The following is a 21,632-nucleotide window of genomic DNA, read 5'->3' as shown; positions in this document are numbered from 1 at the left end:
AGTGCACAATTGTGTCGATGTTTGGGGGATCAAATAAGTATGTAAATTATAAAATACACTTTATTTTGAAAGTGTTTTCATGCGATAAGGTGAAAAAAGGTCACAGCTAATATCACTTTTCTTTCAAAATTGCTTTATTTCTTCCGTTATTTTTTCAAGCAGTTTTTTTATGCTTCCTTTTTATATTAATGTAATTAAAAAAAGATAAAACTTGGGATCTTTTTGAACATAAGAACATAAAACAATGAACATAAAAGAATCCCTGCACAATAACACTGTAAAAAAAGAACAAAAGCATTAGAGTGGAATCACACACCTCTAAGTTTACAGCTCCGTTAGCATCAAGCGCTCACTCACACACAGACGCACTCTTTCAGACACACAAACAGCAGGAATCAGCAGGTTTATTTCGGGTGTATGGTGAGGTGGAGATATTTCAGGGCACAAGCTCACATGAAGTGCAGCTACTATTCTCGTTAGAGGGAATGAAAACACCGTTTATCATTCATACATTGCAGACATTTTTCTCCAATTGACGGTGACGTATTGACAGCATGCAGTGCATTGGTTCTCTTCTCCATGATCTAGTTTGTCAACATGATACTGATGTTCAAATCCTTCTCTGTAGACCGTCATAAAAACAAGCACAGGACTTAACTCGTTTTCCAAACTAACTGAGCTGCAGTCACAAAGTTTCCCGGTGAACAACCCGCATGCAGTTTGATAGTCGTTTCTGTTTTTATGGGATTATGGAGAAAAAGGTGTATGGAAGCCCATTTTAACCAAGAAGGAGAAAAGACAAAGTCATAAATATGAAAGAAAAGCCATACAAATCATCTCAAAACTTTGATTTAAGAATTTAACTTTGTTTGAATCTTATCCAAAAAAATGATGCTATTAATCTAAAAATTTGGAAATGTAGCCCCAAATTTCAGTTGACTTCTCATCTTTAAATTTTTTTTCTCACGAATTGAAGCAATACCTGAAAAGTTGGACTTTCTCATTTCAAAATTTGGAATTTTATCCCAAAATTTAAATAAAATCCCTAAAAAATCCTATTTTAGAAGTTGGCCTTTTGTCCTTAAAATCGTTGGTTTTATCTTTATCTTAATCTTTATTTTTCTTATACTTTTTTTTCACAAATACTGCGATTTTAAACCACAAATTTAATCAGATATTTTGAATTTCCTCCAGAATATTTCAATTTTTATCCCATAAATTAAGTCGATTTTTATCTAATAATTCAGAAGAAACTAAGTGAGAAATAACTTACTATACTTTTATGGACGACATGACAGCTCCCTAAAAGTGAAGCCAAAACCTCCCCATCTCCGATCTATCTACCTCTCCATACCTAACTCTCTGAGGTAAGACAGGAAACATGTTGATTTGCAGTTAAACGATAAACACGACTGCTCCTTGTTAAAAATGTGAACAAGAATTCAAACTTCCTTTGCAGCACTGTAAGTTTCCCAGTTTGTATAGAGAGATGAAATAAAATTGAGTGTCTTCATGGAGAAAAAACAACATTAAACACTGAAGTCAGACATTCAGGCTCCGCTCGCACTCACATCTGCTTCCAGAATACATTCTGCACCAAAAGCAACCCTGAGTCTCGTCAGTGGGACACCTCGCAGCCTCGCGCTCTCATCATTCATACCCAACACACCAAACTTCCTTCAGGCCACTTTTACACACACACACACACACACACACACACACACACACACACACACACACACACACACACACACACACACACACACACACACAGCTGATCACTCTCGTGGAACTGTGTTGGCATTTCTGTGTCGACACAAGTGGAATGGAAACCCTCGTCATGACAGGAAAGAGTGGAGATGAAAGGAAAAAGGGCTGAAGGGTGGGCGGGGTGTTGGGCGCGATGGCTGACGCTGCAGCCAATGACAGTCCCTCTCTTTTTAGGCCACGCCCCCCATCCAGAGCTCACAGGCCCTCCTCCGCCGCCGCCTCACTTCCGCGCGATCGGTTTCCTCTTTAACTCCTGCTTCCTCTTTTTGTCCAATCAGGAGTAGATGGTGATGACCTCACTTCCTCCACCTCTGACCAGCAGGACGTGCTCCAGACCTTCTGTCAGGACCTCGAGGAACTCCATGTCTGGTCGCAGAGTTAAGGACGTTGTGTCGGCATAATGAGACATGTCAAATGAACACAAATAACCAATCATAGAGTGTAAAGAGTCAAAGATAAGGATACAGTTCTCGTCTCCGTCTGTGTTCCTGGGGGGTCCGGGCATGTTGAGCAGGACCAGCCGGGCATCGTGGGATTTGTTGACGATGACCTCATTGAGCTTGACGGCGGTGTGCATCCGCCTGACGTTGGAGTGATCCCTGAAGGAAAAAGAGACACGCTTAAAAACCTGTTGTTAAAAATGCTCGGACCTGATCAGAGAGGTGTGTCGCGCTCACGGTCTCATGCTCAGCATGTCTCTGAAGCCTTCGGGCGTGGAGCAGCCCGAGTGCGAGGCTCTGTACTGCGAGCTCTTCTCTTTGGTCCAGGTCATCTGGACTCTCCGGTGGTGCTCCGAGCTGCCACCGCTGCTCACCGGCCTCTCTCGCTCGTTGCCGTCTGTGTCGTCGTCGTCGTCCGATCCGATGCTCGTCAGGCGCAGCATGGAGTTACGATCCTTCACCAGCTGGGCCTGATAAACACACAAACATGTGGCTTCTGATCTGAACCTTTTTTCTTGTACTCCTCTGCTCTCCGTCAGAGTTTGTCTTGTCATTGGAGGTGTTTGAGAGGGGACTCCAGGGGGGGAAGCTTCACCTACAGGGAACAGACTCTCACCTAGCTGGCAGCTGCATCGACTCTGGCAGAGGATCAGGAGAACTACAGGGACTACTTTAGTTAGATAGGACCTGAGTCAAATGGCAACTGAATCATTTTTAAGGATACAAAGTCAAAGATTTGCAGGACGAAAATAATTCTTAGTTTTAGTCATTTTTACCCTTTATAGTTTTAGTTTAGCCAAAATGTTTCTCTCTTGAGAAAATATGACCCGTTTGCTTCAGGTAAAAATATCACTTTAATTTCAGCAGAGCATCCAAAGAAAAAAAAAGGAAAAGAACAATGAGGACGCAGCATCTAAAGATTACTTCTCATCATCGCTTCACATTAAAGGAGCAGTTCTCCCCTGGAAGGAGCCGCTGTCAGTCAAAGCTGGTGTTCTCTGTAATCGATAGAAGCAATAATATTTGAAATCGGCACCATAGCTGTGGAGAAAGTTGTTCAAACAGCTTGTGGTTTCGCCCATTCTACATTCCTACAACACCCAGCGTGCATTGCGCCCCTGACTCTGAAAGGAACGGCCCAGCGAGAGACGCTGGAGTGAAATATTACTGTTTCACTGCAGGCAACGGATCAGAGCGGGACGGGATCTGAAATATGACGAGAATATACCGGTGGATCGTCTAAAAAATCTGCAGGTCTGCAGTCTACATTTCAAACCTGACGATTCTGAACGAGACATGACATCGGAGGCGGGCGTCCTAGATTGAGGAAGTGTAGTTTAGCGAGCTTCCTGGCCTTTTACGTAGTCTGGTGGAGGTTTTCCAGGGGCCATTGGAGAAGCGGATAGCGTCCTCCAAAGGCACAGAGCCAAATTGCATTTTTTTCTAACATAATGGCGTTAGCTCCCCACGATAGCACGATAGGACTGAGGTTGAAAATCGTCGAACTAGCCCTTTAAACAAGAAAGTTCATCACCACCTTCGTGATGCCCGTTATCCTTATCCGGGTTCCAGTTACAGGAATGCATTGCTTGCATTTTGACTGACAGGTAACAAAGACGCACAGTGGGAGAAAACATGCATTTTTAATGTCCGGCAGCGACCACCAACATTTTGGTCCCGCCTCGTCTCGTTAACAGAAACGCTAAAAACATTTGTGTCGTCAGTTTTTATTATCAAAGATCTTTTTTTTAACTCGTCTCGTCTGCGTCGTGTAAAAAAAGGTTGCTCGCGACTATATTTCGTTTGACTGAATCATAAACCATTAAATACATACAAAGAGTTAAACTACAAGACTAGAGTCTAGAGTGTAGTTTAAACTACTAGAGTTTAAACTACATTTAAATCATGCAAATTTTACAGAGTTGAACAATAAAACGCACATTTGACTCAGATCAGCAAATGTTAACTCTATCATGGAGCTCAGATCCTTCAGATAAAGAACCTTTAGAGAAACTGAATTTGTTTGGACTGATCTCTATTTTTACGACAGAGGTCAAAGGTCAGGGGCAATACAATTAGAAAAGCATTCCCAAGTGGCAGATTTTTTTCTATTCATGACAATAAACCACGAGGGAGAAGCACCCAACTTTCGTTGTACAAATGCTTCTTAAATATGCTATCAGTTATAGTTTGACTTTGTCTGAAGGATTCAATGATCTCGAACCTCTTTTCTTCAGCGATACATTCAGAGGGGCTGCTAATGTCTAACCGGCTCTACGTCAAACAGCTCATTCTTTACGACAGTGTTACCAACTTACATCATCAAAACTCCAGCGCACACGCTGAGGGCGCCGACGGCGAAAGGAGAGGACACAAAGTTTATTGACACAGCTGAAAGCGACACACTGCTCCTACAGAGATATCCTGTCATGTTCCAGGTGAGTTAAATGCACCTGGATTTAACTGTTAGAAGGTAGAAGCACAGCGTTAGATCTAAAACACATGTGAGCCTCTGATCCTGTCATGTGTCACAGGACTGGAGCAAACTCTTCGCCTCTCTCCACCTTCTGCTTTAAGCATGAAAACTAAATAATTAATTAACCAACACTCTCTTAATTCTCTACTCAATGTCAACTGTGGAGGTTTTGTTTAGACAGTTAAGAGTGACTTCCTGTCCTGCTTCGACTCCCCATGTTCAAATCTATACCCTGTCATCACCCGTGTTCTGACCGAGCTTACCTCTTTCTCTCTGTCTGATTTCGAGAGACGCATCTGCCGGAGCATCTGAGACCTCTGCTCCATCATCAGGGTCCTTTCGTAGGTGTACGCGCTGATGTCGCTGTTATGCTGAGAGGAGGAGAGGAGAGACAAAGGCAGAGCTGAATGTTTGTACGCTTATAGACAATTAAAGTAGAAGCAAATGTCCCAGATTTTCCTCTGCATGCTTTGTGGTAGGGGGAGACCAATTATCGACGCCGATAAGAGTTCATTTCTTTGCAAATTTTATTTAACTTTGTTTTATTTACTTTATAAAACTTTTATTTATTTATTTATTTAAATTTTCAGTTAACTTTATAAGAGATGCTGCTGACCCTGGGAACTCCCTGCGCTTTTTGTTTGTTTGTTTCATAAACATATGCTTCAAGGCATTTAAACAAAGTTAAGTGTTGGAGTTTGTATTATTCAAAGTTTTGACGCCAATATTTTCACTTTTACTGCAAATGAATATCGGCTCCAAATATCGGTTATCGGCCTCCTTGACTACTAATAATCGGTATCGGCCCTGAAAAAACCATATCGGTCTATCTCTACTTTGTGGTAATTGTATTCTTGTAATTTGGTATTTTAAAGCTCTGCAAGTGTTGCGAATAAACAGTAACCTACTATGGCTTTTTGTGACTCCAGTAGGAAGGCGACTTTAGACAAGCTCAAAGCAATGCCAAACATCACATCTTTAAAGGGCAACGGACGAAATCCCCTTCTGTTAGTTGGCAAGTTTTTGTCCCTGGTTGCAAATGGGGGAAGCCCCAGGAGTCATGAAGTCAGAACAAGAAAGTTAAAACTATACGCTGTATATCCTTGCCACTGCAATAACTGTGTGCTTTCGTCGTAACTGCCAGCATTTCAGGATGTTTTTGTCGCTGGACACAGTTTGAAGTTAAGTAGTTTGTTGTATAGTTTAAGTCTTAAAACATATCGAAGGTTAGTGATGATAAATTACTTGCTATAGTTGCATTTCTAGTGACGGCAAAACCAAACCTGCCTGCACATTAAGTTCTAAAAGAATGATTTGCCAATCACTAAATATTTTTCATCCATATTGCAGGGGAAAAAAATACATAATAATCTTGAATAATTTCCAAGCATGAAAGACCGATGCTGATAAAGCCCCTTAAGTGAGACGAGCGTACCATCTCCACTACTTCCACCTCAGCCTCAATGCGGAGGTGGTAGAGGAAGGTTGCCAGATCCCTCTTCATCTGGATGGAATTATCCTCCATCTGGGCCACCGTGAAGATCCGCATCCCGCACTTCCGCCACACCTGACGGGGGCGAGCATAATCGCTCAATGTTAATTAAAGATGCAGCAAAATTATCGTCGAAAAAAGACGCACAGAAAAATGCTGTTACTTTGTGTTGGCGCAGCAGGAAGGGCAGCAGCATCAGCATCCCTCCGTCATGGACGATCCACCAGACGTCGATGTATCCCTCTGTGCAGGGCTCGCTGTTGCTGGGGAACAGGGAGATGTTTTTGGGCACCAGCAGGGCCAGGTGGGCTGCGGTGGTCACCCGCACTGTGTCTGGAAGTAAAAGAGAGGGGGCGCTGTTAGACTGCTATCTGTCACATTTGACAGATCAGTTCATCTTTCTTTGACTCACTGATGAATGTCTTCCAGGACTGGGGGTCCTCGCTCTGCCTCCAGGCGTGCGGCCAGCCCATCACCACCGTGTTGGGTTTCATTCCCCCGAGCCCGCTGGACTGGATCATGTGACTGATCCCTTCCCGCGGCTTCTGCGCCACGATGCACTGACAGAACCCCTTCACTCGCTCCTTATCCATCAGGTGCTTCAGAGTCTGAAACGGGAGGAACGAAAGGTATCGCGTCTATAAATTCTCTGTGAGTAAAAGCACTTCCTGTTTTGGTCGTCACCGACTTGTTCCCACCTGTTCAGCGGCGAGGGCCTCTCCGTAGCTTTGCAGGAAGTTTCCGGAGACGACCGTGCCGACGATGGTCAGGCCCTTTCCCGCCTTCAGCTGGCTGGCGAACGTCAGCAGGCGAGGAGACTTGACGTGGGCGTCCTCGTCCAGTTTTAGTAAGACCAGCACCTGCGGCCTGTGGGAGGAAGACTAGTGCGAGTTAATGGATGTGGATTTTAAGAATGAAGGCAGCAGGAAGATATCCTGCTATTGTATTTAATAAAAAGACCTGTACGCTGAGGTTCATGCTGATGATTAATAATAGATGTGGTGTCAGGTTGTGTATAGCAGCGGTCAGTACTCTACCTCCAGTTTTTGGTGTGCGGCGGTCCCTCCTCCAGCCTCAGGAGGGCATAACGGGCCGCACTGAGCGACAGCCCGCGGATCCCATCCCCCCACTCCTTCTCCGCTCTGATACACACACACACACACACACACACACACACACATGACACATGAAGTTATAAAGATATATACTGTAATATGCACTGTGTATATTGGGAACTACCCTAACACACGCACACACACACGTCACACTAGAATTAGAGTGACAAACACTTTCACACACCACTCTTGACCATGCTGTACATGTACTATCATGTGGTAGTGTGGGAATACATCTCCATGGCAACATACCCGTGGTACTCAATGTACTTGTAGATCATAGTGGCGATCACCATGGCGATGATTGCGTAGTACCAGGAGGATACGAACATGAGCGCCAGGCAGATAATCATCCCCAAAAACGACAAGGCCCTGTTACGCAGCAGAGGCACACATCAGAGAGAGTTTATATACGAGTGTGTGTGCGAGTGTGTGTGCGTGTGTGTGCGTGTGTGTGGTAGTACCAGTGATAGTAGGAAAAGCGGGGCCTCCAGTTAGGCGTCCTCAGGAGGGTCTGGAGGCCACAGGCCATGTTCACGAACAGATAGCACATCAGGAAGAACCTGAAAGAAGAAAAGAAATCAAAAGGAGGATGTTCCCCCTACACACACACACACACACACACACACACACACACATATATATATAAAAAAACAAACATGCATGCATGCTTCATGGTCTCACATTGTTAATATTGGAGCCACCAGGTCCAGAGAGGCGATGAGGATCCCCAGCTCGGCGATCAGGGCCGTCAGCAGCAGGGCCCACGTGGGCTCCCCGTTAGCCTTCGCATGGCCGAACACCTGGAACACACACACACACACACACACACACACACACACACACACACACACACACACACACAAACACAGGAAAAGAGCGTAAACATAAACACAAAGTGAATTAGACATTTTTTGTTGTTGTTTTCCCCTCTCTTACTCTGCGTTTGTTCACGTAACTCCAGAGTGACACATGTTGTGTGGGAGTGAGAATATCTTTAGGCTGCACAGCAAGCTTTGCACCTTATTGTCATGCTTTAACAGTCTGTTTATGGACACGAGGTATTTACTGAAGCATATGTTCAGTGGTAAAAATCATAATGGAGGTTTTTTCGGTCAATATAAAGTGTAATAACATAATTATTCCCTCATGTTGGCTGGAGCTGAACTGAACATGCCACAGCCGGGCTGAGAGTGATGCTGCTCACAGATTCAGGCAGGCGGGACACAGGTATTGGTAGTGTTCGATGCATGCCAAAGGTAAACATTTCAGCTATATGCTGTCCGCCACAACACATTCATACACCTATGTTCCCTGCCTTGATGTTCCCTCACACAAAGGGCGATCCCGACAAGGAGAATTTATCTTCCATTCTGCTTGTTTCAGTTTTTCTCGTGCCCTCCAGAAGGTGTCATTTGAGCTCTATTTCCACTAACCTGCTAACACCCGGCTTTTTTGCTTATCGCCGTGCCGACACGCTAATCTCCGCCCCCTTTCCGGCACGGTGCCATGCTCTGTCGGTAACTTCTCCGACTCCTCGTCATCTCAGCTACAAATTCAACCCGTCTCCGTCTGAGCAGCACTCGAACATCGTTCCAATTTTGTCGCGCCGAGTTTGATAAACGGACTATAAAGACCTAACCACCGTAACATCAAAGAGACCGACAGGAGTAAACTTCACTGGCAATGGGAAAAGAGACAATCGGCATCCAGCTGTGAGTGGTTGCTTTAGCGTTGAAAGACAGCGATGTAGGGAGATGTAAAGGAAATCTGGCGCTCTTACTCGGAGGAAGGGGATGATGTTGTCTTTAGCGATGGCCTGCAGGAGCCGGGGTGCGCCGGTCAGAGACTGGAGGCCTGCGCCGCATGTTGAGAAAAAAGAGCCGATCACAATGACCCAGGGGGACGGCCAGGCCAGAGTCCCCACCACCAAGTTCCCCTTCACCGAGTCCCCAAACCTGCAGCAGACACAATAATACAGTTATTTAGAGCTTTTATGGCAGCTTATGTTTCATAAAGCTCATAAAAGACACAAATATATAGAGATATAAGAGCAGGTGCACGGACTTGTCTCTGAGGACCACTCCGTCGATGCAGGCTCCAAACAGAACGACGCTGCTCAGGTCTGAAGGGACAACACTCAGGAAAACACTCTGATCCAATTAAGTCCCTTTGAGACATTAAAGTGCCAAAAAGGAGCTCAGAGTTTAGCATAAAGTGGCTCTCATAAAACGTATTAAAAAGTAGTTTTTGTTTGGATTTAGCAGCTTAAATTTAAAGGAAGGATACAGATGAGGGAGGTGGTGAGGATGGCGAGGATGGTGCCGACTGAGATGGAGTGCTGGGCATCTTTCAGATCTCCGGACCGGTTAGAACCAGCCATGATTCCTGAAGAAACGCAGGAAGCATTAAAAGGGATCATTAGTAAAAGCATCTCCATTAGTATTCAGGTCGTGGATTTGCAGGAAGCAGTGTGTACCTGAGACAGAGGGGAAGAAGATGCCGACCAGCAGCGTGAAGGAGGTGGTGATGTCGGCGAACACGTAAGGCTGATGAGTGAATGGCGGATGTGCGTCGTGAGACGAGTTCAGGGAGCCTTTCTCCAGCACGTCTCCTTTGCTGAGGTAGGAGCTCCACAGGTTCTCTGTGGGGAGGAGATTCAACACGCGCTCATTAGTGACATGATGGAGGTATTATTGTGTTGTCCTCGCGTGTAGGAAAAACTATAATGTGGGCTTTAGTCAAGTGTACCTCCAGTAAGGTCTCTAGCCTTTCCATGGTTGTTTTGGTTTAAAAAAACAGCTCATTCTAGTTTGATGCTGGTTCAAAATCTTGTTCAATAAATGGTAGATATGACCTGAAACTGGGCCTTTTTCTAGCATGTAGCTCCCCATAAAATTCAGGGTTTTTTTGGCTTTTGTCATTATTTATAAGACAGCTGAACTCTGTACATCGGGCGCCTGCTCTACTAACTGAGCCAAACTAGCGCCCCACACTTAAAGAAGCTGTAACAGCTCGTTGTTTCGTCCATTCTACATTCCTACAACACCCAGCGTGCATTGCGCCCCTCCCTCTGAAAGGAACAGCCCAGCGAGAGACGCTGGAGTGAAATACTATTGTGCGGTACAGAATCTGAAATACGACGAGAATATACCGGTGGATCGTCTAAAAATCTTCAGGTCTGCAGCCTACGTTTCAAACCTGACGATTTTGAATGAGACATGACATCAGAGGCGGGCGTCCTAGATTGAGGAAGTGTAGATTAGCGAGCTCTGGCGGAGGTTTTCCAGGGCCCATTGGAGAAGCAGATATCGTCCTCCAAAGGCACAGAGCCAAATTGCATTTTTTATTTTTTCATAACGCCGTTAGCTCCCCATGATAGCACGATAGGACTGAGGTTGAAAATCAGCAAACTGGCCCTTTAAGTTGTATTATGAATTAAACAAACAAGATACAGATGTTCCTGAATGGGGCTCTATACGTGTTCGTAGGCAAGCGTTTGTTGTCTTTAAATAGAGCCATGCTCGCTGTTTCCCTCGGTCTCCAAGTCTTTATGCTAAGCTAAGCTAATTTGCTGCTAACTGTGACTTCATATTAACCGCAGTGGCAACATATACTTTCTATATTTCCAAAAATGTCCAACTAATCCTTTAACTGTATCTAATACTTAAAGTCAACAAATATCCTTAAACAATTTAGCTATTATTAAATTAAATAAGAGCCGAAAAAATCTTGGTTTAGGTGGATTAAAGCAAACAAAATGGCCTTTTCTGCTACTCTATGTTTCACTAAGTTATTATTAACACTACACATGTGTGTAAGTAATGTCCACAGCACACAAAAACACACTGTACCTGAGATGATCCCGCTGGCCAGGCCGGGGATCCCATCGATCTCTGAAAAGTTGTTGGACATGAAGTATTTGTCGCAGGAGGCGTTGAGTTCGGATCCCTCGCAGAAACGCTTCCAAAGATACGTGGTCTTCTCCACCTGAGGGGGAGCCATGCTGGGGTCAAAGGTCGGGCCCACAGTGCTGTTGTCTAATGGGAGGAAACAGCATGTCAAAATAACTCTATGGCTATGGTTCAGATCAAACAAATCTGACCTTGGTCCCCTCCCTACCATTGATACTCGTGTTGTTGCCGTCGGAACTCTCCACCGGCTCGTTGATCTGCACCATGTTGGTCTTCGCACACTGGTTGTCGACTATTTCATGGCCGCTGATCGTTCTGTTTCCCAGCATGCACACGCTGCAGACGGAAGCGTGGTCGGTCAAAACCGCGAGAGTCAGCGCTGTATTAGTGTAAAAGTGTGATCGAAACACTTACGGGAAATTCGGCGGTTTGAAGGCGGACACCAGCGCGCCGACGTAGATGGAGACGATGGAGACGATGACGCAGGCCAAGAAGACGGAGGCCAGTTTGTTGACGTACTTGACGCCCACGAAGATCAGCAGGGACATGAGGAGGAGGCAGATGGAGCCGTAGACGCGCATGTTGTTCAACATGGCCGCCCCTTCGCCTTCGGGGTGCTTGGATTCAAAAATGGCCGCCTTAGGTGCGATGTACATCTGGAGGAGCGATCAAAGTGAGACAAACTGTTATTCCTTTCTTCTACATGGAATAAAAACTACAAATTAAACCTCAGATAAAGAGATAATGAGAGAACAAAACCTACCAGGAGGATCTCGATGGCTCCCAGGATGTACATGGCTCCAGCGAAGGTGGTGCCCAAGTAGAAACACAGACCAACTGCACCCCCGAACTCTGGACCCAGAGAGCGACTGATCATGAAGTAGGCGCCTCCCGCTGGAGGTGGAGGAGAGAAAATAGGAAGAGAGGGAGGGAGAGAGAGAGAGAGCGGGGCAGGTTGTACATAAGGGTTGGAAAATATGGAAATGGAGAGGAAGAAAGGAGGGAGGTAGGGTGGTAGAAGAATAAGGAATGGGGGTAAAATTAAAGATAGAAAGAGGGAGAGAGGATGGAGAAGAAGAGATGGGACAAAAAAACAGAGCGAGAGAGAGAGAGAGAGAGAGAGGTGGATGTTAGTGCCATTATGATGTTAGGAGGTAAAGACATAGAGAAAAGGGGACAGCTGATGAGAGAAGTCATCCTATGCTTGAAGAAATAAGCATAATGTTCTACATGACACATCAGAGTCAGAAGATCTTTGGTCAAATCGTATCTGCAAACGACTGTTTTCAGCTCACAGAGTTAACCTGCTGCAGCCCGAGGAAACTTGGAGAAAAAGGACTGTATTGAAGGACCGTCCTTACAGAAATACCTCTGTACAGGTTGTCAGTGCAAACAGCATTTTATGGCCCATATAGGCGGCGACCTGCAGAGGCTGTAGTAATGACGACGGGGGCAAAGAAGGAAGTCAGGGGACGCAGTCAGTCTGCGTAAGGAGGGTCCTCTGTACAAACTAGAACTTATTTTTTACTTTTAGTTCCTCGTTTTGATCAAAATGGAACCATTTATAAGCTACTTAAGAACCTCAATTAAGAGCACATCTAACATTTTACAACTTCAGCTCCTTTTGTCAAATGAAAAATAGAGTTTGGTTAAAAATAAGTTTCCATTTCTCAAGGTTACGTATCAAAGATGCCTGAAATCTCTTGTGTGCCTCACTATGAGAAACAAAATAACAGCTCATCTGACATCAGGTTCAGCCAGATACCACCATCACCATAACTCTGTATTTTTAAAAGAAGTGAAAGAAATACGTTGATTTTATTTTAAGAGCTGTAAGAAATCATCAACGCTTCTAGTGTATTTTCATTTCTAAGCGAGCTAGCCATGTAGGAAGATGGCGTACCTCAACTGTTTCTCTTAGCGGGACGGTCATGTAAAGCACAAGAACCAGGTTATCAGAGACGTACTATCCGAAGTATCGCAAAAGAAAAAGAAAAAAAGTTTACGCTGGACTTTTTTTTGACGGCCAATTTGTCCGTTAATATTCCAGAATTCTGACCATAAAGAAAAATTATCGGACATTAGCTTTGAATAGCCATATCTGCCTGATTAATTAATAAATTCAGCAGGAATGAATTCATTAGACATCATCCTAAATGTGTGTCTTTGCATTCCATTAACGTTTAATAAAATAACTTTACAATAAGCTCCATGAAGAAGCCAATGCAGGTCTAAAAAAGAAGAAAAAAAGGCCTCGATGGTCCAAATTCCAAACAGTGTGCGGCGGCTTCATTGAACAGAACTGCTGCTTTTGCAAAGTCGAAGCCATCCAACCCATTGAGACAGCTTTGCTATTATTAACCTTTCTCCTCAGTGAGGCGGATACTTAGGGTTGTTTTTATCCGGTTCTAAAGCAAGAATCCACGCTCTCTCCCGGATAACATTTTCATTAGAGATAGACCGATATGGTTTTTTTAGGGCCGATACCGATACCGATTATTAGTAGTCAAGGAGGCCGATAACCGATATTTGGAGCCGATATTCATTTGCAGTAAAAGTGAAAATATTGGCGTCAAAATTTTGAATAATACAAACTCCAACACTTAACTTTGTTTAAATGCCTTTAAGCATATGTTTATTAAACAAACAAACAAAATGCGCAGGGAGTTCCCAGGGTCAGCAGCATCTCTTATAAAGTTAACTGAAAATTTAACTAAATAAATAAATAACTTTCTGAAGTTTTATTAAAACAAAGTTAAATAAAATTTGCAAAGAAATGAACTTTTTCTCCTCTCCGCCGTGTGTGTGAGCACTCTGCATGCACAGCTTTCACTGCTGATTGGCTGTTACCCGTCCCATGGCTCTGCGTGTAACCAAACAGTGCTGTGGGTGGGACAATGCTGGAGACAGAGTAGTGACTGCATCAGAGCCAAAATAACCCAGTTTTAAATTGATCTCTTATCGGCCGTCGGATTGAAAAAAAAAAAAAAAAGGCCGATGCTGATATGCGTCAAAATGCCGAATATCGGCGCCGATATTCGGCCCGGCCGATAATCGGTCTATTCCTAATTTTCATAGATCGTGTTGAATTTCAACCCGCCATAGCCACGCAGCACTGTCATCATCCACGCTGCATCTGGCCGAGTACCGAGATACAAATGACGGGTCATACCGGCTAACCCTGATAAACACCTGAATCGTGTGATCTCTAAATGATCTCCAAAAACAGTGAGCTTCATTTGCTGATACCATTTGAACCAGTTATAAAACAGAGCACATGGGGGAATCATACAGTAAGAGAAACTACAAATACACTACTGATCGTCAGCTCAGAGTTCAGTGTTTGGCTTCCAAAATGCAGCCCGGTAATAAAAAGGCACCAAGAATAGAAAAAAAGTTGAAGTTTAAATGTGTGTAATATCAAAGATTGCAACAAAACTGAGCCGCTAAGCTTTTCATAAGGTAGTATCTGAGCTGTATTTGAGAAGCCAAACACGACAGATCACTCGTTTACATTAACCACAGTAAACACACAGCATTAACTACCATCTGAGACGAGATGGTGAGAAAGCATGGAGCTGTTCAGGTGAGACGAAGACAGCGTGGAATGAAATGTTAGATTCTCTATGTTACCGAGTTTTTGTTCTACGATCGGTGATTCAAAATGTCACATGCTCGTGGAGACATCGCACTACTTGGACATTTGGGATATTCCAATTATGCTGGGATTTTTAATGTGTGTTCAGACAGACAGGGAGAGGCAGACAGAGGGAGAGACGGGACAAACACAAATACACTCATTAGAAAAAAAAAGAACATGTATTTTATCAGAGCTGGAGAAGGAGCAGCTAAACGTCACGTACCACCTTCAGCGCTGCTTCCACAGGTAGAAATAACGTGTAAGTACTATTATTAAGCTCTGATGACCAAAGCTCCCTTCAGATTTTTACATTTACTGGTCAGTGTTTTTCAAGCGTACCACTGTGATAATTACAGCTTCAGATACCTGCAGCTTTTCTGTCAACTTTCTGGGGCCTCCTGTTATTTACATCCCACTGTGAATGCCATAAAAGCAGCCTGATGTTTGGGAGACGCATTCAAAACCACAAGTCTCTATTAGACTCCTGCAAGCTCAATTCATATCTTGGTATGTCTTTAGATAAAGCACATGAGCAGCGTTCAGACCATAGGCTGTATAAAAAGATGGCCGACATGACAGCTCCCTAAAAGTGAAGCCAAACCCTCCCTATCGCCCCCTGCTGACTGGCTGCAGTATAGCTCATAAGGCCCGCCTCCTCCATGTTAACAGATGGGACATGAGTCAAACTATAAAATCAAAATACGCGTCAAATACATTTTTCTCAAACATGGTTTCTTTCATTATAGTTGGTTCTTAGCACACCTAGCGGCTGCAGCACATCTTGTTGCTCATGCACACCCTGCTGCTGCAGCATGCACAAAAGGTGCGAGGGCCACTTGCGGCTAGCACTGTTGTTCAGCTCAAGAGGCCGAGGCTGTAGCTAGCTTCTGGGCTAACTCCCGTCACTTTAATATGCCAAGCTAGACACGGGAGCTCGGCTTGAGTCTCGTAGTCTTTATCATCCACAAACGCAGCCTAAACTTTACATTAGTTCTGTTGTTAATAAAGCTACCGATCACTCTTTCCTCTACTCTCACGCACTTCCAAAAACAGAGCTACGCTTCTAGCATAAGACCGTGCTACAGAACACCAACGCGCCTATATATTGCCGTATCGAAATTTGGTCTCAGCCCTATCCAGAACTCTTGGACCCAAAAGGTAGCTGCATCCATGTCTACTGTTCTTAATCATTAAAATGCCATCAAGAACAATGAGTCAAATTACCTAGCAGCAATTACAGCAGCATTATGTGTATAATGCAGTTATAGTGTGAAGAAGAACCATAACCCACTGACCAATCCAGCCTGCTTTGATGATCTAATGTTTTCTTTTGTCCAAGTAAAAATAATAGAATAATGATAAATGTCAAAATGTTAAGTACGATGGGCCCAAAAATAAGCTACAACATATTAGCTTATGATGACATGGAGCAAAGAGAAGCACCCTAACGTTGGCACGTCTAATCCTCTGCTTTATGTTCATCAGGAAATTCAATTAAACTTTGGATTTAAGTTAAGTGTACTAAGAGAATATCACAGCTTCACTGTGCCTTTGGATCCCGGTGTGTGGAAATGATGACAGGTAAAGAGTGGAAGGAGAAGGAATACCTGGTACGACTCCGTTGGTGGCGATTGCACTCATGGATATTGCAGTCAACATCGTCTGCAGGGCGACAGACAGATTTTAGCACACTTACGGAGTTCTTATTTCTGTCTTATCCTGCTTGTCTCGACACTTAAACACTCACACAGCAGCAGCAGAGGAAGACGATACACAGGCTCTGCAGCACCCCGGCTGTTCCCACCACCCAGGTCAACCTCAGGAACAGGATGACGCCCAAGATGTTCTGGAGGCACGGCAGGTACACGCCCATAAACGTGCCCATCTGAGGCGACTGGAGGGAGGACACAGCAGGGAGACGGAGGGAAAACAGAATTCCATTGTCTATTATTAACACAGACAGAAGACTTCATAGAAACATTCCCCTTTTTTCTACTCTCTCCAAACTATTTCAATGTAATCAAACACTTTTGGCGACTTTTAATTAAAGGTATTTTGTGTTCTGCTGTTACAAGGGCCTCATGTTGGCAGGAGACGTGTGCAGTGCTGTTAGATTAATGTAGCTGATTGTTTAAAGGTTATTGTGATAATAAGATCATTAAAGCATCAGTTCGTAGTCCTATAACTAAACACATTCATGTGGAAATATGTTTTAAAATACTCCAAGCTGCTGCACAAGAGCTCCACACCCCACCTGGCAGTGCACCTAACCCTGGCTGGAGATGACATCACCTCACCACCGCAAGTGGTGCCCCACAGTCATGTTAATGCTTACACTGAACACACAGCGTGGCCACAGGGTAAGACTTTAAATGTTTGTGGTTTAAGCTTCCCGGCTGTTTGTGGCAAACATGTCCAATCCTGCAAACGTGCAGCCAGACCAGGGTGGAAATCATAAATCTCTGAGACGCTCTTATCTCCGCCTGTTGGCTCCTTATCAGCCAGGATTGCGGTGCAGATCAGGGTCACATCCTACTGTTCTTTTACTTCCACATTGTGAGTGAAGAGGCCGATAACAAAATATATCATCGTCTTTGCTTCATGTTTCTTTCCTTTTTTATTCCTTTATATTAGTCATCAGCGCCGATATTCGGCATTTTGACGCATATCGGCATCGGCCTTTTTTTTTTTTTTTTTTTTTTTAAATCCGACGGCCGATAAGAGATCAATTTAAAACTGGGTTATTTTGGCTCTGATGCATATGCTTAAAGGCATTTAAACAAAGTTTTGGAGTTTGTTTTCAAAATTTTGACGCCAATATTTTCACTTTTACTTCAAATAAATATCGGCTTCAAATATCGGTTATCGGCCTCCTTCACTACTAATAATCGGTATCGGTATCGGCCCTGAAAAACCATATCGGTCTATCTCTACTTTATATTATTAAAGATGGAGCGTGTGCCGAATTCATGATACTTCTTTTGGTGATGTTTACACTTTGTACCTGTTACACCCAAAGACAAAGTACATTGGGGATCATATAATCTGATTGGTTAGAGGCATCGTAGTGCTGCAGTGCATTTGCTCAGAACTGATGTTTTGCTTTGTGCAGGCTGCAAACAGCTTCACTAGAAAAGTATTTAATTCCACCAAAATAGAAGGTTAAAATTGTGTTCGTTTAGTGTTTTTACTGTACTGAGTGAGGCACACAGAGTCTGGTGTACCTTGCCTGCTTTCTTCTTCTCCCCGATGTTCTCGGCCTCCTCGTGCTCCTTGGCGCCCTGTGTCAGGTTGGTGTAGTTGGCCAGGCGATTGAGCAGAGACGACACCTTCGGCCGAGTGTCCATCTCCTCCTGTGGCACGAAAAGAAGAGGGAGGGGGAACAAAGGGTGGAATAAGGAAGGAATAAAAAGGTGTACAAAAGCAGAGACGAGGGGAGGAATCACATAGCCGGGGGATACAAAAAAGAATGGCAGGAAGGAAAGAGGCGGGAAAAAGAGGAAAGAAACAGGTATGGAAGGAGGGAAAGTGGGGAGGGGAAGATAAAAGATGGAGGAGAGAACAGATGATGATCACAGGGAAAAGATGCAAAAGAGCAGGCAAATGAGGAGAGAAAGCAGCAGATTGATTGGCTTGTTAACAAAGTGGGAGATGGAGGACAGAGCTGTTTCCAGGAAACTTCACAATCTATAAAGACTAAAATTATCTGCACCCACCAGCCAAATGCTGGTTTATTTCTGGCCCTAGTTAAGCAGACGACTTGGCGAATAAACAGCCGCCATGTGGAGGTTCTGTTTTTATCCCCAAACTGTGCAATAAAACTCAAAGAGTGAGCATTTTATAGACGGCCGCACACATGGCTGAAGAAAAGTTTCTACCTCTGAAAGTTTAAAGAACGTTTATAACATCAAACCTCAAATAAGGCCAGGTTCCTGTCGTAGAAGTCATCGTCATCCACCCCGTGAGTGTTGTTGATGTACACACTGGAGATTTTGGAGTTTCCATCGCCTGGACACAAAGAAGAGATTATAAATAAACAACCTCTAACTCTGTAACTAATACTCCTGTTCATTTAGTGGCCATCCCTTCTTTCTTTCTGTTCATTCTGGAAGATGTTAACTGGATTAAATCAGAATCATGCCCTCCATCGCTGACATTTAAAGTGTTTTACTGTGAATGAAGTGCTGAGAGAAAGAGGCCTGAGAGCAATGAGTTGGCATTTTTCGCTGTTCATCACCCTTGTCTGAAGGTTAATGGGCTGCTTCTTTAAAAATCATAAAATCGGAGCTGAACAAAACATTTAAATATCACAATGTTTTGTTTGCCAGGGTGCTGAATTTCAGCAAAGATCCAAAGGCCTGTTGTTGGAGGAACCAGGGTGATGCTAACTTCCAGATTGGCCTACAAAAACACATCATCCCTGTTGCACTTCATTAAAGCGATTTCTTAAAGACCCCCTCCTTGTGGTGTTCTTCATGTGTTAAACTGCAGTGTACCAAGGACAGGCTGAACAACACGTTTTCAGATTGGCAGGTTTGAGACGTCACAAACCTAAGGAGCCAATCCCGTTAGTGGACGGGGTGACGCTATGCATATCATTATGTGTAACCTATGGCAACCACTTGTCTACTAATGTTACTACTACATTTCAAGCTAGCTAAGTTTCAAGAAGCTGACACTAAACGATGGCAGAGACGTGTTTTGTTTTCGCGACGGAGGGGCGGTTGGAAATGGGCACATGCAGGGGCCTATGCAGATTCAGGAATTTTAAATGAGGTAATTAAATGTTTTTTGCAGAAAAAAAACAAACAATTTATTATTTCAAGCAGAGCATTTTATACGTCTTAAAACACGATGGTATGATAAATATGTTCAGCAAGCAGAACTGATAATAGTCTAGAGGAGCACCTGACTTTTGTGTGAACACTGTCTTAAAAACTTGTCAATCTAGCACAATCTATATCACGTCACCAAAGCTTGCCGGGGTCCAGTTACACTCAGTTCCATTTCGTCTTTCCCACACACACACACACACACACACACACACACACAGAGAGACACACACAGTTTGATGCAATGGCCGCCGTGTGGCGGTTCAGTTCCACCTCAGTCAGCAGAGAGCTCTGCATCAGCAGCTGCTGAGTCAGCAACATCACTTCCCTGCCTGCTCCGCCACACGCACGCTAACGGCTGCAGACGCCCGTGTGCAGGGTCACACGCACTGAAGGACACTTGTGCATGATGTGAGACACATGCACCAAATATAACTGCACGTCTGTCCTTCCTTGATGAAGTACTTTCCATCTCTGAAGAGAATGATTTAATAATTAGTATTCTGAAATGGTGCACTGATGCAGCAGACACAACAGCAACTCATTTATTTTACCACAGGACCCATTTCCTGTCTGGATTTCCTCCTATCGAGGGGCTAGTTGGTACGTTACTGTTGGTTGCCAGGGTTCGGAGTCCATATTAATAACAATGTGGGGTCAACAGAGGATTAAAGGAATAAAAAAAGATTGAAAATATTGTGTTAAACAAAACTAGAGTTCTTTTTTATTAAATTACTTTGTCCCCTCAGGCGTGAAAAAACCCTGAAAATTAGACAAACGAACGTAGTCCAGACAAAAAGCTGTACGACTAAAGAGCTAGCAGGTAAATCCCACAATGCATCAGCCACTTTCACGCTCACCTGCAGCGATAAACAACCAAGCCAACACTCATGTAAAGAAAGAAGCAGCATTTGGCTGGTGGGTGGTAACTTCCCATCCTGTTTGCAGCCCTTTATTTAGACAAAGATAGCGAGTGTGAAGCTGAGTTAATATTCAGGGGCTGAAGTATGAAAGGGTGGAAGGAAACACAGTGAACCCCTCCTTAACACATGCTCTAGTAATACTTAAAAGAACCAGCATGCTTTGCAAAGTAAAACAATGAAACTAGTCTCGATAAATATACATCAGTGTGTGCACATATTTAGAGCGTGGGATCACTTCCTGTTCTGTTCAAGGTCTAACCTGTTGATCAGGTTAGGAGCTGAAGGTTGGGCGAGGACAGACCCTGAGGAAAGCATCACTCTCACACATGTCAACACCACAGCACTTGTGTGCCGGTCTGACTGGACTTCCTCCTACACATACTTGAACACAGCAGGTTATTTCTGGTGTTTACTGCAGAGTGGAAGCATACTGATTTAATGTCGAGCTTTAGCCTTCCATGATTGTAAAATCAATATCTTTAGGTTTTGGACAGTTTTGTGCATCCATAAAGGAAATTGTTTTGTGGTTTTGGAGCTGGCTTTAGCTGTGTGGAAGCAAAAGAGGCAGAGTGCGTTTGCAGGAAGGCAAACTCCACTAGATCAGAAAACAATTGAGCTTTTATGAGTCCCTATAAACAGATATCTGCATCCGAGAGTCGATAACTATCCTGTCGTGGACATCGTCTCTCAGCTCAAACTCCAGTCTCACGTCTCAGGGTGCCAGATGGACCGCAATCTCAGATCCCATCAGCCATAGTCTACTTTTAGACTTAGTTTTAGGCGTGCTGCATTGTTTACAGAAACAGAAACTAACTTTAGTCTTAAAGGGCCAGTTCGCCGATTTTCAACCTCAGTCCTATCATGCTATTATAGGGAGCTAACGCCATTATGGTAGGAAATAAAATGCGATTTTGCTGTGCATTTGGAGGACGCTAACCGCTTCTCCAATGGGCCCTGGAAAACCTCCGTATTTCAGATTCTGTCCCGCTCTGAGCCGTTGCCTGCAGCGAAACAGTAATATTTCTCTCCA

The 21,632-nt window shown here is 44.0% G+C and overlaps 1 protein-coding gene across 3 annotated transcripts in view; it reads right to left on the bottom strand.

The window, feature by feature from the left end:
- Window positions 1–128: 128 nt before the first annotated feature.
- Window positions 129–21,632, bottom strand: part of LOC138601272 (solute carrier family 12 member 6-like) — a 28,968-nt gene continuing 7,464 nt past the window's right edge. For all 3 annotated transcript variants that reach the window (XM_069672858.1, XM_069672859.1, XM_069672860.1), the window contains exons 3-26: window positions 18,761–18,855; window positions 18,072–18,200; window positions 16,595–16,741; window positions 16,455–16,509; window positions 11,971–12,101; window positions 11,622–11,863; window positions 11,416–11,543; window positions 11,148–11,333; window positions 9,773–9,937; window positions 9,583–9,681; window positions 9,361–9,418; window positions 9,077–9,251; window positions 7,978–8,096; window positions 7,758–7,856; window positions 7,546–7,665; window positions 7,216–7,320; window positions 6,877–7,045; window positions 6,591–6,786; window positions 6,342–6,511; window positions 6,122–6,253; window positions 4,950–5,057; window positions 2,448–2,680; window positions 2,236–2,369; window positions 129–2,136 (exon numbers count right to left, since the gene is read on the bottom strand). In XM_069672858.1, coding sequence (XP_069528959.1) covers window positions 2,045–2,136; window positions 2,236–2,369; window positions 2,448–2,680; window positions 4,950–5,057; window positions 6,122–6,253; window positions 6,342–6,511; window positions 6,591–6,786; window positions 6,877–7,045; window positions 7,216–7,320; window positions 7,546–7,665; window positions 7,758–7,856; window positions 7,978–8,096; window positions 9,077–9,251; window positions 9,361–9,418; window positions 9,583–9,681; window positions 9,773–9,937; window positions 11,148–11,333; window positions 11,416–11,543; window positions 11,622–11,863; window positions 11,971–12,101; window positions 16,455–16,509; window positions 16,595–16,741; window positions 18,072–18,200; window positions 18,761–18,855 — 3,287 coding nt within the window. In that variant the 3' untranslated portion in view covers window positions 129–2,044. The remainder of the gene's footprint in view (window positions 2,137–2,235; window positions 2,370–2,447; window positions 2,681–4,949; window positions 5,058–6,121; window positions 6,254–6,341; window positions 6,512–6,590; window positions 6,787–6,876; window positions 7,046–7,215; window positions 7,321–7,545; window positions 7,666–7,757; window positions 7,857–7,977; window positions 8,097–9,076; window positions 9,252–9,360; window positions 9,419–9,582; window positions 9,682–9,772; window positions 9,938–11,147; window positions 11,334–11,415; window positions 11,544–11,621; window positions 11,864–11,970; window positions 12,102–16,454; window positions 16,510–16,594; window positions 16,742–18,071; window positions 18,201–18,760; window positions 18,856–21,632) is intronic.

Source organism: Semicossyphus pulcher, unplaced genomic scaffold (genome assembly GCF_022749685.1).
Source record: "Semicossyphus pulcher isolate SPU_LCO1_2020_fin unplaced genomic scaffold, fSemPul1.0.p SCAF_21, whole genome shotgun sequence".
Classification (NCBI taxonomy): Eukaryota; Metazoa; Chordata; class Actinopteri; order Labriformes; family Labridae; genus Semicossyphus; species Semicossyphus pulcher.
Note: the sequence above shows the minus strand (reverse complement) of the source record. Positions and strands in the feature narration are given on the sequence as shown.